The sequence below is a fragment of the Spermophilus citellus genome, assembly GCF_964194105.1.
Source record: "Spermophilus citellus genome assembly, chromosome: 2".
Lineage (NCBI taxonomy): Eukaryota > Metazoa > Chordata > Mammalia > Rodentia > Sciuridae > Spermophilus > Spermophilus citellus.
In genome coordinates this window covers 159,979,725-159,994,209 of record NC_138183.1, presented here as the reverse complement: position 1 = coordinate 159,994,209, position 14,485 = coordinate 159,979,725, and the positions used below count along the sequence as shown (strand labels likewise).

The 14,485-nt window shown below is 34.6% G+C and overlaps 1 protein-coding gene across 5 annotated transcripts in view; it reads right to left on the bottom strand.

The window, feature by feature from the left end:
• Window positions 1-5,992: 5,992 nt before the first annotated feature.
• ARHGAP20 (Rho GTPase activating protein 20) overlaps window positions 5,993-14,485 on the bottom strand; it is a 113,271-nt gene continuing 104,778 nt past the window's right edge. For all 5 annotated transcript variants that reach the window (XM_081281524.1, XM_081281521.1, XM_081281522.1 and 2 more), the window contains 3 exons: window positions 12,709-12,898; window positions 11,462-11,576; window positions 5,993-10,341 (listed from right to left, as the gene is read on the bottom strand). In XM_081281524.1, coding sequence (XP_081137650.1) covers window positions 8,501-10,341; window positions 11,462-11,576; window positions 12,709-12,898 — 2,146 coding nt within the window. In that variant the 3' untranslated portion in view covers window positions 5,993-8,500. The remainder of the gene's footprint in view (window positions 10,342-11,461; window positions 11,577-12,708; window positions 12,899-14,485) is intronic.

Below are 14,485 nucleotides of genomic sequence, written 5' to 3'. Positions count from 1 at the left end.
TAAGACCTCTGAAACCATGAGCCCTCAAACTTTTCCTTCCTGATATGTTCTGGTTGGGTTCTTTTGGTCACAGCAGTGAAAAAGCTTACTAAAACAGAGACAAAGAGCGTTTGGGACTGAATTAGAACAAATTATAGTCCATGATTGTATAATTATGTCAAAATGAGCCCTAATATTATGTATAACTAAAATAGACTAATAAAGAATTATTGTGAATAGGCTTCCTTTCACAATTTCTTCCTCAACAATCTCATTATCAGCATTATCAGTAGCATTGTGAAAAATAAAAATTATTATGTTAATTTTTGTATCTTATAAATATCAATTCTAATTTTCTTTTAGTGGAGACTGTTTTTTTTTTTTTAAATATAGAATAATGTCCTCTGCAAACAGGAATGATTTAACTTCCTCCCTTCCTACTTGTGTGCCTTTCATTTCTTTCTCCTGCCTGCATGCACTGGTGAAGACTTCCAGAACTATTTTAAGTAAGTGTTGTGAGAGAGCACATCTTGCAAAAAAGCTTTTTCTTTTCATTCATGATATTGGCTGTGGGTTTGTTATCTATAGTCTCTTGTCACATTGAAACATATTCCTCTAATTAGGTTTTTTTTTGTGTGTGTTTGTTTAGTTTTTGGTTTCCTTTCCAGTTTTTTATTGGTACATTATAGTTGTATATTATGATGGGATTTGCTGTTGAATTACTGAGGGTTTTTAAAATGAGTAACGGATTGTGAATTTTATCAAATGCCTTTTTGAATCTATTGAGATAATTGTGATTTTTCATTTTCTTGATGTGATGCGTTGTGTTTATTGATTAACATATTGAACCATCCTTGCATCCCTAGGATAAATCCCACTTGATCATGGTGAATGATCTTTTTGATATGCTGGTTATTTTGATCTGCTAGTAATTTTATTGAGAATTTTTGCATCTATATTTATTAGAGAAACAGTCTATGGTTTTCTTTTGTGTCCTTGTTTGGTTTTGATATCAGGGTAATGTTTGCCTCCTAAAAGGAGTTTGGAAGAATTCTCTCCCTTTCACTTTTTGCAACAGTTTGAGAAGAATGGTTACTAGTTTTTCCTTAGTAGTTTGATGGAATTCTGGGAAGCTATCTGGTCCTGCACTTTTGTTTGGAGTCTTTTTATTACTGATTCAGTCTTACTATTTGTCATTGGTCTGTTTAGTTTTTTCTGTTTTCATGGTTTGATTTTGGTAGATTAGCATGTCCAAAAGTTTATCTGTTTCTTCTGGGTTTTACAATTTGTTGGCATGTATTTGTTTTTAATAGTCTCTAATGATCCTTTATCTTTCTGTGTTGTTAGTTGTAATGTCTCCTTTTTTATTTCTAATTTTATTTGGGTCTTTTTTTCTTAGCCTACCTAAAGATTTGTTGATTTATTTATCTTTTAAAACAAATAACACTTTGTTTCATTGGTATTTTTCATTTTTGATTTTGGTATCAAATTCTGCTGTGATGTCATTTCTTATAATTTTGAATTTGATTTGCTCTTGATTTTATATATCCTTAAGATTTATCATTAGGTTGGTTGTTTGAAAAAAATTTAATATATTTAATTGGTATAAAATTTCCTTAGTATTGCTTTTGTTTCATTCTGTAAGTTTTGGTATGTATCTTTTTTCATTTCTTTCAACAAATTTTAAAACATCCTTTTTGATTTCTTCAATCACCCACTGTTTGTTTAGTAACATGTTAAATCTACATGGATTTATACCATTTCTGAAATTTCTTTTTTTCCCTAGTTTTATTCCATTGTGGTCAGAGATGATGCATAATATTTTTTTTGAAACTTATTTTATGCATTAATATATGGTCTATTCTGAAGAACATCCCATGTATGATGAAACAAATATATAAGCTGTTGGGTTCTGAAATGTTCTATAAATGTCTAAGTCCATTTGATTTATTATGTGATTTCTTTCTTTTTTTGGTGGGGAAAATCTAGATGATCTATTGATGAAACTTAATTATATATCAATGAAATTCAGTGTGATATTTCCAAACATGCATACAGCATGCATCGATCAAATCCACAACTCCTAGTCTCTAGTAGTCACTATTCTACCTACAGATTGTTTTTTTTTTTTGATTCCACAAGAGAATGTCTTTTTGTGTCTGGATTATTTCACTGAACATAATGTCTTCTACTTCCATCCATTTTGCTGCAAATGACAGGGTTTCATTCTGTTTTATAGCAGAATAATACTCCATTGCATATATATATAATACTTTTAATCATTTATTTGATGGGCACCTAGGTTAATTTCATATCTTTGCTATTGTGAATAGTACTGCAACAAATATGGACATATAGGTATCTCTTTGGTGTGTTATGGTTTAAATGTGAGGTGTCCCTCCAAAGCTCACGTGTGACAATGCAAGAATGTTTAGAGGAGAAATGATTGGGTTGTGAGAGTCTTAACCCAATCAATGAAATAATCTCCTGATAGGGATTAACTGATTGATAACTGAAGTAGTAGGGTATGGCTGGAGGAGGTGGAAATTGGGGGCATGGCTTTGGATTATATATTTGTATCTGGAAAGGGGAATCTCTTGAGAGATCTGCTTTCTGATCACAATGTGAACTGCTATCCTTTGCAACACTCTTTCACCATAATGTTCAGTCTCACCTAAAGCCCAAAAGAATGGATTCTGCTGTCTATAGATTGAGACCTCTTAAACTGTGAGCCCTAAAATAATCCTTTTCTCCTTTACAGTTGTTTTGGTTGGCTCTTTCAGTCAGAGCAGCAAAAGAGCTGACTAAAACAGTATGCTTTTTCATTTCCTTTGGATATATACCCAGATATGAGACATATGGATCATATGATAGCTCCAGTTTTACTTAAGAACCATGATGGCTTTACTAATTTACCAGCAACAACATATAAAAGTTCCCTTTTCTCCACACCTTTCCCAGTATGTTATTTAATTTTTGTTTGTAATACTAGTCATCTGGAGTGAGAGGTTATGTCATTGTAGTTTTGATTTGTACTTATCTGATGGCTAATTATATTGACACATTCTTTTGTGTATTTGTCAGCATTTATATTTTTTTGAGATGTGTTTACTCAGATCATGTGTACACTTTTGAATTGGATTATGGATTTCTTTTAAGAATTTGGCATCCTTATATATACTGGATATTAGCCCTCTGTCAGATGTATAGTTGGCAAATATTTTCTCCCATTCTGTAGCTTGTCTATTTGTTGTTTGTTGTCTTTGCTGTGCAGATTTGTAGGCTGTCAATTTTTGCTTTTGTTTCTTGTGTATTTGAGGTTGTCCAGAAAATCACTGACTTTAGCATTGTCTTGAAATGTTTCCCCACATGTTCTTCTGGTAATTTCAGTTCTGACATTTAGGTATTTGAACCATTTTTGAATTGGTTTTTGTATAAGATGAATTATAGGGGTCTGTTTTAATTAAGTCTGAATGTGGACATTTATAATTTTCCCAAAACAATTTATTAAAGAGGCTGTCCTTCCTCCAGTGCATAATTTGGGTAACTTATTCAAGAACTAGTTGGCTGTAGACATTTGGGTTTATTTTTTGGATCTCCACCCTTTTTTTAATTGGTCTGTTTTTATGCCAATACCATGCTGTTTTGATTACTATGGCTCTTAGTATGTTTTGAAATCAAGTTTTTTTTTTTATGCACCCAGTGTTGTCCTTTTTGCTCAAGGGTCTTTTGTGCATTCACATAAATTTAGAGTTGTCTTCTAGTTCTGTGAAGAATGTCATTGGTATTGCTTTGTGTAGGCATATTAACATTAATCTTTCCAATCCAAGAACATGGGAGGTACTTCTTTTTCTTGGCTAAATTTATTCCTAGGTGTTTTTTTTGTTTGCTTTTTTGAAGTAGAACTGCTGTCATAATTTCTCAGGAAATTCATTATATATTTTTTAAATTTTTGTATCCAGCTATTTTACTTAATTTGTCAGTCCTAATAGTCTGTTTTTTTTCTGAATATACAATCCTGTCATTTGCAAACAGAGCTAAATTGACTTCCTCCCTTCCTATTTGTATGCCTCCCCCCTGCCCATTTCTCTGAAAATTTGAGTCGCAAACTTTCAGTTCTAAATCCAATCTTGTCAGGTCTTTTGGTCACAGCAATGACAAAGCTGATTAAAATACATTATTATAGGAGAAGTATTATCTCTATTTTAAGGTAGAATGGAAGGGAAACAACCTGGTATCAGATTAGGGTTTCAGCTGAAGGCGTCTACTAAACAAGAGATATAAGCATTAAAGAAAATATTACATATACTTATTATCAATACATGCAAGCAACAGTGCCATTTTTTTTTTTACGTAGCCTTATTTTCCCCTTAGTTGTTTAAAGACAGAAAACATTTCTTTTTTAATCTCTATCACCAAGGTCTATGTTATGGTTTGGATGTGAGGTATCCCCCAAAGGGTATTGTGATACAATGCAAGAAGTTTCAGAGAAGAAATAGTTGGGTCACAGAAGTATTAACCCAATAGGTGAATTAATCTTCTGATGGGATTGAATGGTAACTGAAGCAGCATGTGGGGTATGGCTGGAGGTGAGGGCATATCTGGCAAGCAAAGATCTTTCACTTTGCTTCCTGATCATCATGTGAGCTGCTCTCCTCCATTGAACTCTTCCACCATGGTGTTCCACCTCACCTTAAGCCCTGAGGAATGAAGTCTGCTGTGGTTAAGATCTCTGAAACTGTGAGCCCCCAAATAAACTTTTCCTACCCTATAGTTGTTCTGGGCAGATCCTTTTGTCACAGTGGTGAAAAAGCTGGCCAAGGCAGTCTAGAATAGCATGTAGCAATAAAAACTTAATTGCCTGATAGATTTTTATATTTTAACACTTGTTTTCCCTTACCATTCTCTTTCAATTTTTTTTTTTGGAGCCCCTTGTGATTCAGTTTCTTGTTTGTATTAGCTCATCTAAAATTTTCCTTCTACTCATTTACTGTGCCACCAATCATTAAGCTTCTCTGTATTCATGCATTTTAATGACTTTCTGCTAACCATTCATCCCATTTTTGGGCAAAGGTATTAAATATTTTTATTCCTGAAAATTTTAGGCATTAACAATAGTAGTTACTGTGAGCTGCAGAGCAAGGGGTATTTCTTGATAGCATCCATTTTATTTGCTCATGCTATTTCATACTTTCAGCCAGTTCATTCACTTCTTATCAAAAGGTCACAAGTTCTAAATTTGATTCCAAGTTATTACAATCTAAAATCAAGCCTAAATGAAAACAATTACCATTTAACTCTTTATGTCTATAAACCTGCATCTTATAAAATGTAAGATTAAACTACAGAAGATATATTTTCTTTGCCTTGATGACAATGTTAGGAAACACTTTGAACTGTGTGAAAATATATTTTTTTCTTTGCTGTACAATGAGAACAAATTAAAGGATAGTCATTTAATACCACTGAGACACATATATATGTATGTGTGTGTACACACACACACACACACACTCACCCCCTTCAGGGGGATTTTAAAGATAAACTTTCCAAATTACACCTCCAAGCCTTCTACCAATTCTGCAATAACCTCTGACATTATGCAAAAGGAGTTCATTGTATTAAAAAAAAAAAGTTGGGCTGGAGTTGTGGCTCAGTGGTAGAGAACTTGCCTAGCATGTGTGAGGCACTGGGTTCAATCCTCAGTGCCACATAAAAATAAATAAAATAAAGGTATTGTGTCCATCTAAAAAACTAAAAACATTTAAAAACAACTAAAAATATATATTGAAAAAATTAGAAAGCAAATGAATGCAATGTGTAACGGTGACTCAGAAGCCGAACAGGATTAACTAAGGGCAGGCAACATGGAACTCATGAGCACTCTTCATTTCAGCAGGAAATCTTCATAACTAGAATAGATATTAAAGGAAGTGAACATTTTACACAACTTTATTATTCAGGGAATAGAACTTGTTTACTAACAGTATCTTGGTAATGAATTTTTCTTTGCATTAAAATAGGCCGTTTTCAAAATACAACCTGGTAGGAAAATAGAAGTTAAACACTTCCAGCAGAAATGATGAAGATACGTTTTTAAAAGTTTTTCGACAGAAAAAATAAGTCATTGGGTGAAGGATATATTACATCCTTTTGATTCAATGTTATGTCACACAAAGTATAAAAACACAAAAAAGGTAACTTCTAAATCTACTGAAAACAATGAGTTTAAGTCTTTTTTAAAGGTAAAATTCTTATTTCTTTAAAATTTAGGTATAAATTAGTATCAGTGTATGTACATATTGCCCAAACATAAATATTTACACTTCTGAAAGTGGAATTGTGGTCCTTGCTACCAAGTTAGAGCACATAATTTTCTGAACTAAGGTAATATACTTTTTTTGAATCCCCTTTAAATGAATTAAATTTGTACAAATGAGACTTGAATGAGTTTTAAGAAGGAAAACATATAACACTCATGAAAAACCGGTCATATTTAACACATTAACCTGAAGAGCACTAATGTCATGGTGTGTCTAAGGTCAACTGGGTACTCTGGTTGAAATGATTCACACTTAGACCATTAGAAGGTCTCACATAGTCAATTAAATTGAACTGATGATTCTTTGATAGATAACTTCTAAAACTACTGAAAACTATGAGTTGAGTCTTTTTAAAGGCAAAATTATCTTATTTCTATAAAATTTAGGTATAAATTAGTATCAGTGTATGTACATATTGCCCAAACATAACTATTCACACTTCTGAAAGTGGAATTGTAGTCCTCACTACCAAGTTAGAGCACCTGATAGGATATGTCATTCCTGGGGTGCAATAACTCCTGATAAAAATGCAGATTCTGCATCTAAAACATGACTCATTTGGTAAATGATTTTAAAAATATAAAAGAGAAAAAACCCTACTCTAAACGCTCAAAGATCCAAATCAGCATTAACCATATCCCAAGAAATTTCACTGTGAGGCAGAGATAAAGTTCATAGACTAAAACAACTCCCCAATGTCAATATTTCTCTGATGGGACTGTGAACTCTGTAGAATGGCATTTTATTTAACAGACAGCATGGAATTCATACATATCCATTATCAGTGCCTTGAAAATCAAACAAATTTAAAAGTTAGCAGCAGTTTCTGCAAGTACAAAAATACACATTTATTACATAACATGTGGTAATAAAATTTGTCAAGATATATTATACAAACTCAAAGCATTTTAAAGCATCAGTCTAATATATTACAGATTGATGAAGTATAATAAAATGACATGTAACCTGCTTCAAATCATATAATACTTTACAGCAATATTAACAGACTATTCACATTAAGTATCTAAGGGAGCAGAGTGGGAATAGTCATTAAAGAACCTTAGCAACTATTTTCTTCTATGCTTCAAATTAGGTGGGTAATTTTTCTATTTGTCAATATGAAAGAAAAAAGGCTACAACTATTATTTTTGGTAAGTACAGAAGTAAGTTATTCCAGAAAGACACTCTAAAAGCTTCATTCACATCTTGCAATTCTGCCAGTAGTATGCCTAAGGGTAAGGGGAGTCCCTGCTGACTTAATATATTAATTATACCATAAAAGATACATATGGACATACAGTATTAATATGGGAGTGGTTGGTTATAAGGTGAAATCTACTTCACACATCTGTGACTGAGATGGCCAGTGTCATAAGCTCTTTGGACCTACAGGTGCTACCCCTAAGGGACATGACCCTGTTTGCACTAATCATTTTAATTACACCCTTTCCCCCACCATGTTCTTGTCTCTTGACTCATGGTTTATAGATCTCTATTTCATATTATATCCATAGACCTTTCTTCTCTTTCTTTAAAGGTTATAACGGTTATATCCCCTCACCTGGAAATAAATTATCAGGCCTCCCCAACCAATTTGGAGGCATATCACTAAAAAGAGATGTGCATCTTCCTTCATTCTAACTATTCACCTATAAGAAGTTTCTTAGAACCAACAGGTTTTGATTTAGGGAAAGGTTTTACATGATTTCCTCCATTACCATACATGCTTTTCTTCTTAATGCTTTGATTAGTGGTCTTTTTTCTTGCCTACTTATTTAAAAACATTCCACAGAAAGTGGATGGTTTCTTTATACCATTCCCTTCTCTCTCCGTCTCTGATTCTTCAATTTATGATATGTTGGTCTTCTCAGAACACTGATCTAAGACTTGTTGACACAGGTAGGCTTCTACAGAGGGCACTTTCTCTAGCCCTGTGCATGCATCTCTTAAAATCTCATGACAGGATCAATCCCACGTTAAAAAGGAAAAACCTCCAAAACATTAGATGCTGAAAATTTTAGTATACAGTTTTTGACAAGTTGTCTCAATAGAAGTATTTTGTTGTCCTAAGTATTAGCAATGATTATCCTTATGTTACCTATCCCAGATATTTTATAAAAAGAGGTCATAATAATTACTGTCTTTATGTTATTATTAGCTAAGTTTCTGTTCTTGCAGACATCAGACTCTTACTATGGTTAAATGTCTTTGGTTAAATGTCTGTCCCCATCATCACACACCACTACAGGCCCTGCATCTGGGCTGTCCACATCTTCCACAGTTACAGAGCTGGTTGAGGCCCTTCCCCAAGCCAGGGGACCAGCAGAAGAGTGCCCTCCCCTCTCTCCTCTCTCGTGGGACTTTGTACAAAGCTTGAATTTGCTTTCCACTAGGCTGAATGGAGAGCCACAGTGTTTCTCTGAATCCTGACAGGGATAAGAACTATACCACTGGGCTGTCTGCATAGCTCCAAATCCTTCTGCTACCTGGAAGGGTATGTCTTTCTGTCTTTCTTGCAGTGAGCTGGCATGAGAAGCATGAGGAGGTAACTCCAAGGGTACTTTTAGGGAACAGATTTTCTTTTCCTCTGGTCTGGCTGCCTTTACTTTCTTTTTGAGAGACCAGTTTTTCAAACTGGCCACACCATTTCTCAACCATGTGCTGGGATGAAGAGTTACAGAATGCATTTGTGAATGCCACTCTACAGTACTGTCCTTTTTTGTATAAGCTGGTTGATTGCTGGCCTGCCCTGTTGAGGGACCAGGCATTCCAGAAATTAAGCTAGAACTACTAAAGTCAGAAGAAAGCTCTTCTTGCTTTCTTTGAGCTTGAAAAGTGCAGTCTATTGGAGAGGAAGTTTCAGTGGGCGTGAACACAGACTGTTCAGAAATCTGAGAAAAAGCACTGTCCTGGGAGCTTACTGAAGAGCCAGATGGGGAAGTGCCTGGTGAAGATAAGCTGGAATAGCTGGCTCGGGGGCCAAGGTTTAGTCTAGGGGGTAAAACCTTCTCAGTGCTTTGGTTTGTGGAACTGCTCTTGCCCACCTCAATCCCCATGACTAAGCTCTGATTGATAAGCTTTTGCCCCTCCATTTGCAAAGACTTATGCCGTTTGAGATAATCCTCCTCTCCATGCAAGAGACCAGCTTCACAGCTGGTTTTATGTTGTTTCTTTGAATAAATCCCTCGGAGATAGGTCAGTTTGCAGTTCTGGTCGTCTATGTTGGGCTCTGAGCAGCGCCGATGTGTCCGTGAACTCTTGAGGGCATCTGCTGTGTGTGGTGGGGAGTATCCAGATGAATCTGGATCAAAGGTTTGGTTCCTGGAATGATCCCGGGAGGGTATATGACTATAAGATGCCACAGAAATGGCCATGGGCTTAGACTTAGTGAAAAGTTTCACATGATTTCCTTCATTACCAGAGAAGCTTTTCTTCTTAATGTTCTGATTTGTGGCATTCTTCTCATTGACATCAGTGCCTGTTACTGAACATGTCCTACTCTCTTCCTGGAGAGACTGATTCTGCTTCAGACAGTCCTCATCTTTTTGAGAGAGGATTACATCACAGCTGGACTTGCGTAGCTTTTTCTGGTAAAACTCCCTGAGATAGGAAAGCTTTGAGTCTAGGTAGTCAATGCTTGGTTCTGAACAGCGCCGGTGTCGCCGCAGGATTTTTGGAGCATCTGTTGTAGTTGTGGACAGATAGCTGGGTAAACAAGTGCCAGATGGGGCCCTGGCATGCTCCCCCAGTGCAGCCTTTCTATACATTCCTGAAATGTTCACCGACTTTGTCTCAAGAGGCTGCTTCATTTGAATGTCTTCATCTTTAGAATGGTCTAAGTCAAAATCACTCAAGGTTAAAAGACCTTCCACCTCAGGCTGATCAAGGTCATAGTCACTTAGGGTTAAGACAGAATCCATACTTCTGCTACCCTGACCAAGTTTCTGTACCAAATCACTACATGGAGCATCAACATCCTCATTTAATTCATTTTCCAAGCTGTCATAGGAGGAGTCATTCAGTTGGAAGCAAGAGATATCTGTCAAAAAAAGCAAACTATAATCAACAAATTTACTTACCAAAATATAGCCCATGCTGCTATCAAACTATGCTTAGATTAATGTTCTTTACATGTAGTGTTCAAATTCCTACTCTCAAGAAGGAAAAAGGATGTTTTGCAGTCTTCCTACCTGCTAGTGCAGAAGAAATAAAAACCTGTTTGGTATACTAGATTTATCTCAGTTACTAATGAAATGGAATTTTAGCAAACTAAGACCAAAAATGTTGAAAAATAGGAAGGAATTAATGGCAGGTATACTTAGATTTGAATAAGACTATCTTCTAACATAGATTGCTGGTGATTATACATAATTAACTCTAGTCTTGAGGACATCATTAATTAACCCTACCAATTTCTCTTTTTCAAAGTTCATTACCTTATTTAATCTTTACAACAACCACAGACATTATTATCCACATTTAGATATTGTTATCTACATTTTATAGATGAAGATACTGATGTGTGGAGGCACAGAATAACTGGCCAAAGATATGTAAGAACTCATACTTTAGAGATTATATACCTTTGAATTAAGATTCCCCCAATGATCTAGTTGTTTTCAAACAGTTTCATAGAACAAAGAATAGCATCTCAGGGTCTACTAGAAGGAAGAAAAAACTCAGGCCTGGCTCTGGGCCTTCTATTCCAGTTTCAATCACTGAAGTTTATACATATATATAAAACACACACACACACACACACACACACACACACATATATATAAATTATACACACACATATATAAAATCTGTATGTGTGTGTGTGTACACACACACACACACACACACACACACACACACACAGGTATATGTGTATGTATAAGAATGTGTTAGGTTTCCTCAAAGTTTTATTTAAAATAAAGGCTTCAACCATCATGGCACAGCACGCAACTCACTTCCTGAACTTCTTAACCCCATCATGCTGTTAACATACCCTGACCTTCTAGCAGGCCTTCTAAAGAAGGAAAGAAAGCCCAGGGCCTTACTGATCTAGGTCAGAGGCTCCCTTCATTCTCAGAGCATCAGGACAACCACTGTCCTAGCATCTTCACAGACATCTGTCTAGTTCTTACATAAACCAATCCACTTCCTCACAATACCTGGGACATTCTCTCTAGTGTCACATCTCACTGAAACTTCTCCCAGGAGGGAAGTGATTTCTTCTCCAAATATCCTACAGCAATTTTCAATCAGAAATTGTATAAGCAGGGAAACCTAAACAAAAAAGGACAAAATTAAAGTGCCACTTTTCATGTCATATGTTTATAAATGTTCATATACAAATCCTGAGTTTTTTAAAATAAGAAAATGCAAAAATTCTGAGAAATTCCTTTTTTAAAAAGTATATAAAAGCATACTACTTGTATATTTTAAAAGTTTCTCCTAAAAATCTATAATACTTTCAAGAATAGTATGGACACAGAAACTAATTTTAGTGCACTAGTTAAAATTATTATTTTTGGTCTTGGTTTAATGATAATCCTTAATGCCAGTAGCTCCTTCTTCAAAATGAGGGTAATTTCAAATATTCTCTATAGGGCATTTGGGAGTAGAGAAATATATATTGCTATTAAACTTCATAAAATATCAAGAGATAAAGATTTATAAAAGTATTTCTTGTATAAAGAGCAGGTTTGTTATAAGTTTAGGAGGAGAGTTCATGAAGGAGAGAACTTGAGAGAAAACTTATGGTTTTCCTATCTAGTCTATATCCATGTACTGTCTTGTATTATACTCCCTAACTGGAGGCACTTTGGGGAAGAGGAAATAGTTACTACTGAGCTTTGTGCCTCCCCTGAGACGTAATAGAACCTTTCTGTATTTCCTTATCCTAAAAGCTAAGGCCAAGGGGCAGGAGAAATGTTGGGAGCAAAGGGAACTGGTATTTCCAAACCCCTTATTAATAACTAGGCATTACAGGGGTATGATTTCTAGAAACTATTATGTCATCACCACCTCCTTATTTTAGATGAGGATGTTATATATTTGGTAAGAGGTGGGTCTGAAAATTGAACTCTGGCTTGTCTTACTCCAAAGTCCTTATTTATTTTTTAAACAACTGCTTTCTTATCATCCTGTGGTTTCAGTTAGTTCTACTGGTTAGCTTCCTTAAAGGGAAAAGAGAAATAACCGCTATAACTTTTCTGCTTACATCATCTTCCTATAGTCTATCAGAATAGGAAAGAACACTCCATAGTCAGTAACTGAAACTTATAACTCAAATTTCAGTGTAACTATATACATAAGCTATTTTAAAAATTGTCTTTCAGAGTACCATGAATTACATTTTCAAAATGGGGACACAGTCCCCAGTCCCTTAAGGCATAAAAATGAAAATTTTAATTACCTTTTTTGTAAATTCACTTTCTAGTTCTGCGCTGGAAGAAGTAGGAGGCCAAAGAATGCTTGGAGCTACACATACTGCTAAATTAAATGCAGTCATCTGATTGGATGAGGAATGTTGCTCAATGTTACGTAATACCCCAAACAGATACTTTAGGAGAACAACATTGGCTCTTGGAAGCTGGTCTAGTAGCCTAAAGACAGAAAAGAAATACACTTTTTAAATAAGATGTTTTATTAAAAATCCTATAATAAAGACAAGGCAACCCTCATTTTTTATGGGAAACCATGAAAATCAAAAGGGGTTTTCCAGAGTTTTAGTCATGTGGTACTATGCAAAGAAAGTACAGAAAAAGGGAGAAAATAAGCAATGGCATTTTTTTGTTTATATATTATCTTTATAATTTAATGAAAACCTGTAGAAAAATGTCTCAGAAAAATGCTGCCTGAAATATTTCCCCTGAAACTAGTACAATGTGTTTTAACTTAGGTAAATATTGCAACATTTCAAAATATTCTCACAAAAAGCTTTTTGATAATGTGCTTCATTATTTTCAAGTAGCAACACAGGAATGCTTTCTGTTGGTGAGAACCCCAAATTAATCCATTAGGACTTCTAGGTCTATTCTGAGAGCCCAGGCCCTGTTCTAGTTGCTTCCAAGCTCAGTTTTCTTCTACATCTGTTATTGGTATTACTCTCACATATAAGCCAAGCTTATATTGGTATATTTTCTATTGTTCCCATTTTAAGGACTTTTAAGTGATCATTCACTGAAAATTATTTTTACTACCAGTGTGAGTGTGCATATGTATGATATACATGCTGATATTCATGACTCTTTTTTTCTATAAGAACCTGAAAACTTGAAGAAGGTAGTCTAATTACTACTGTACAAATAACAAAGGCCTTTCTTCAGCACAGAGGACTGACAAAGAGCAAGGTGATAGGGATGTTATGAAAGACTCTGAGATAGATCAGAAGATAGGGTGTAAATCAAACATCTAGCATATGATTTTGGGTTACCTGATTTTATAAGGGCCTTTGAGCTATTTTACAACTCTTTAAATTGAAGATAACTGATAACAGTTACCTAGTACTTGTTTATAGAATAAAATCCTGTCTGGTGGAGAAAAAGATTGACTTATCTTTATCACTGCCCTGGTAGAAAAAGCCAGATTTGTATGTCTCTGTAAATTCATTTCAGTATTTCTGATCCAACTGTTATTAAGTTTTGGTACTTTGAAATCTCCTTTGAACTGGCTGTAACATCTTACTGATTTCTTCATTAATAATTTAAATAAAATCTTTCATAGGTTTATTTTATATTTGCATTAGTGTTATGATTTTCTTTTTTAAAAAATAAACATCATTTATCAATTTGTAGAACATAATGTTTTGGACAAAGTATAAAATTTGAAGCTTACTATATATTATTGGTTCACACCAAACTATAATGAAAATGGATGCAGCATTTTGTTATGGCTTTCGTTTCTGGTGTCTTCAATAACTATACAACATTATACTGTTAAAAGATCTTAATCAATAGCAGTGTGTAATTGAAAGTTGTTCTAGATAAAACTAAATATACAAATAAATGATTAGTATTCAAGAATTTTCACAGTACTGGCATATTGCTTTTGTTAGTGGACACTTCTTTCCTGTTTTCGTATAATGTAGGACATGTGGGTAGAAATGCAGTAGAGAATTCTACTGGAAACCTATTTTAAAACTGGTCCCCATGGATAAGACTTTAAAAATTGTCATTTTAATAAACAAGCTT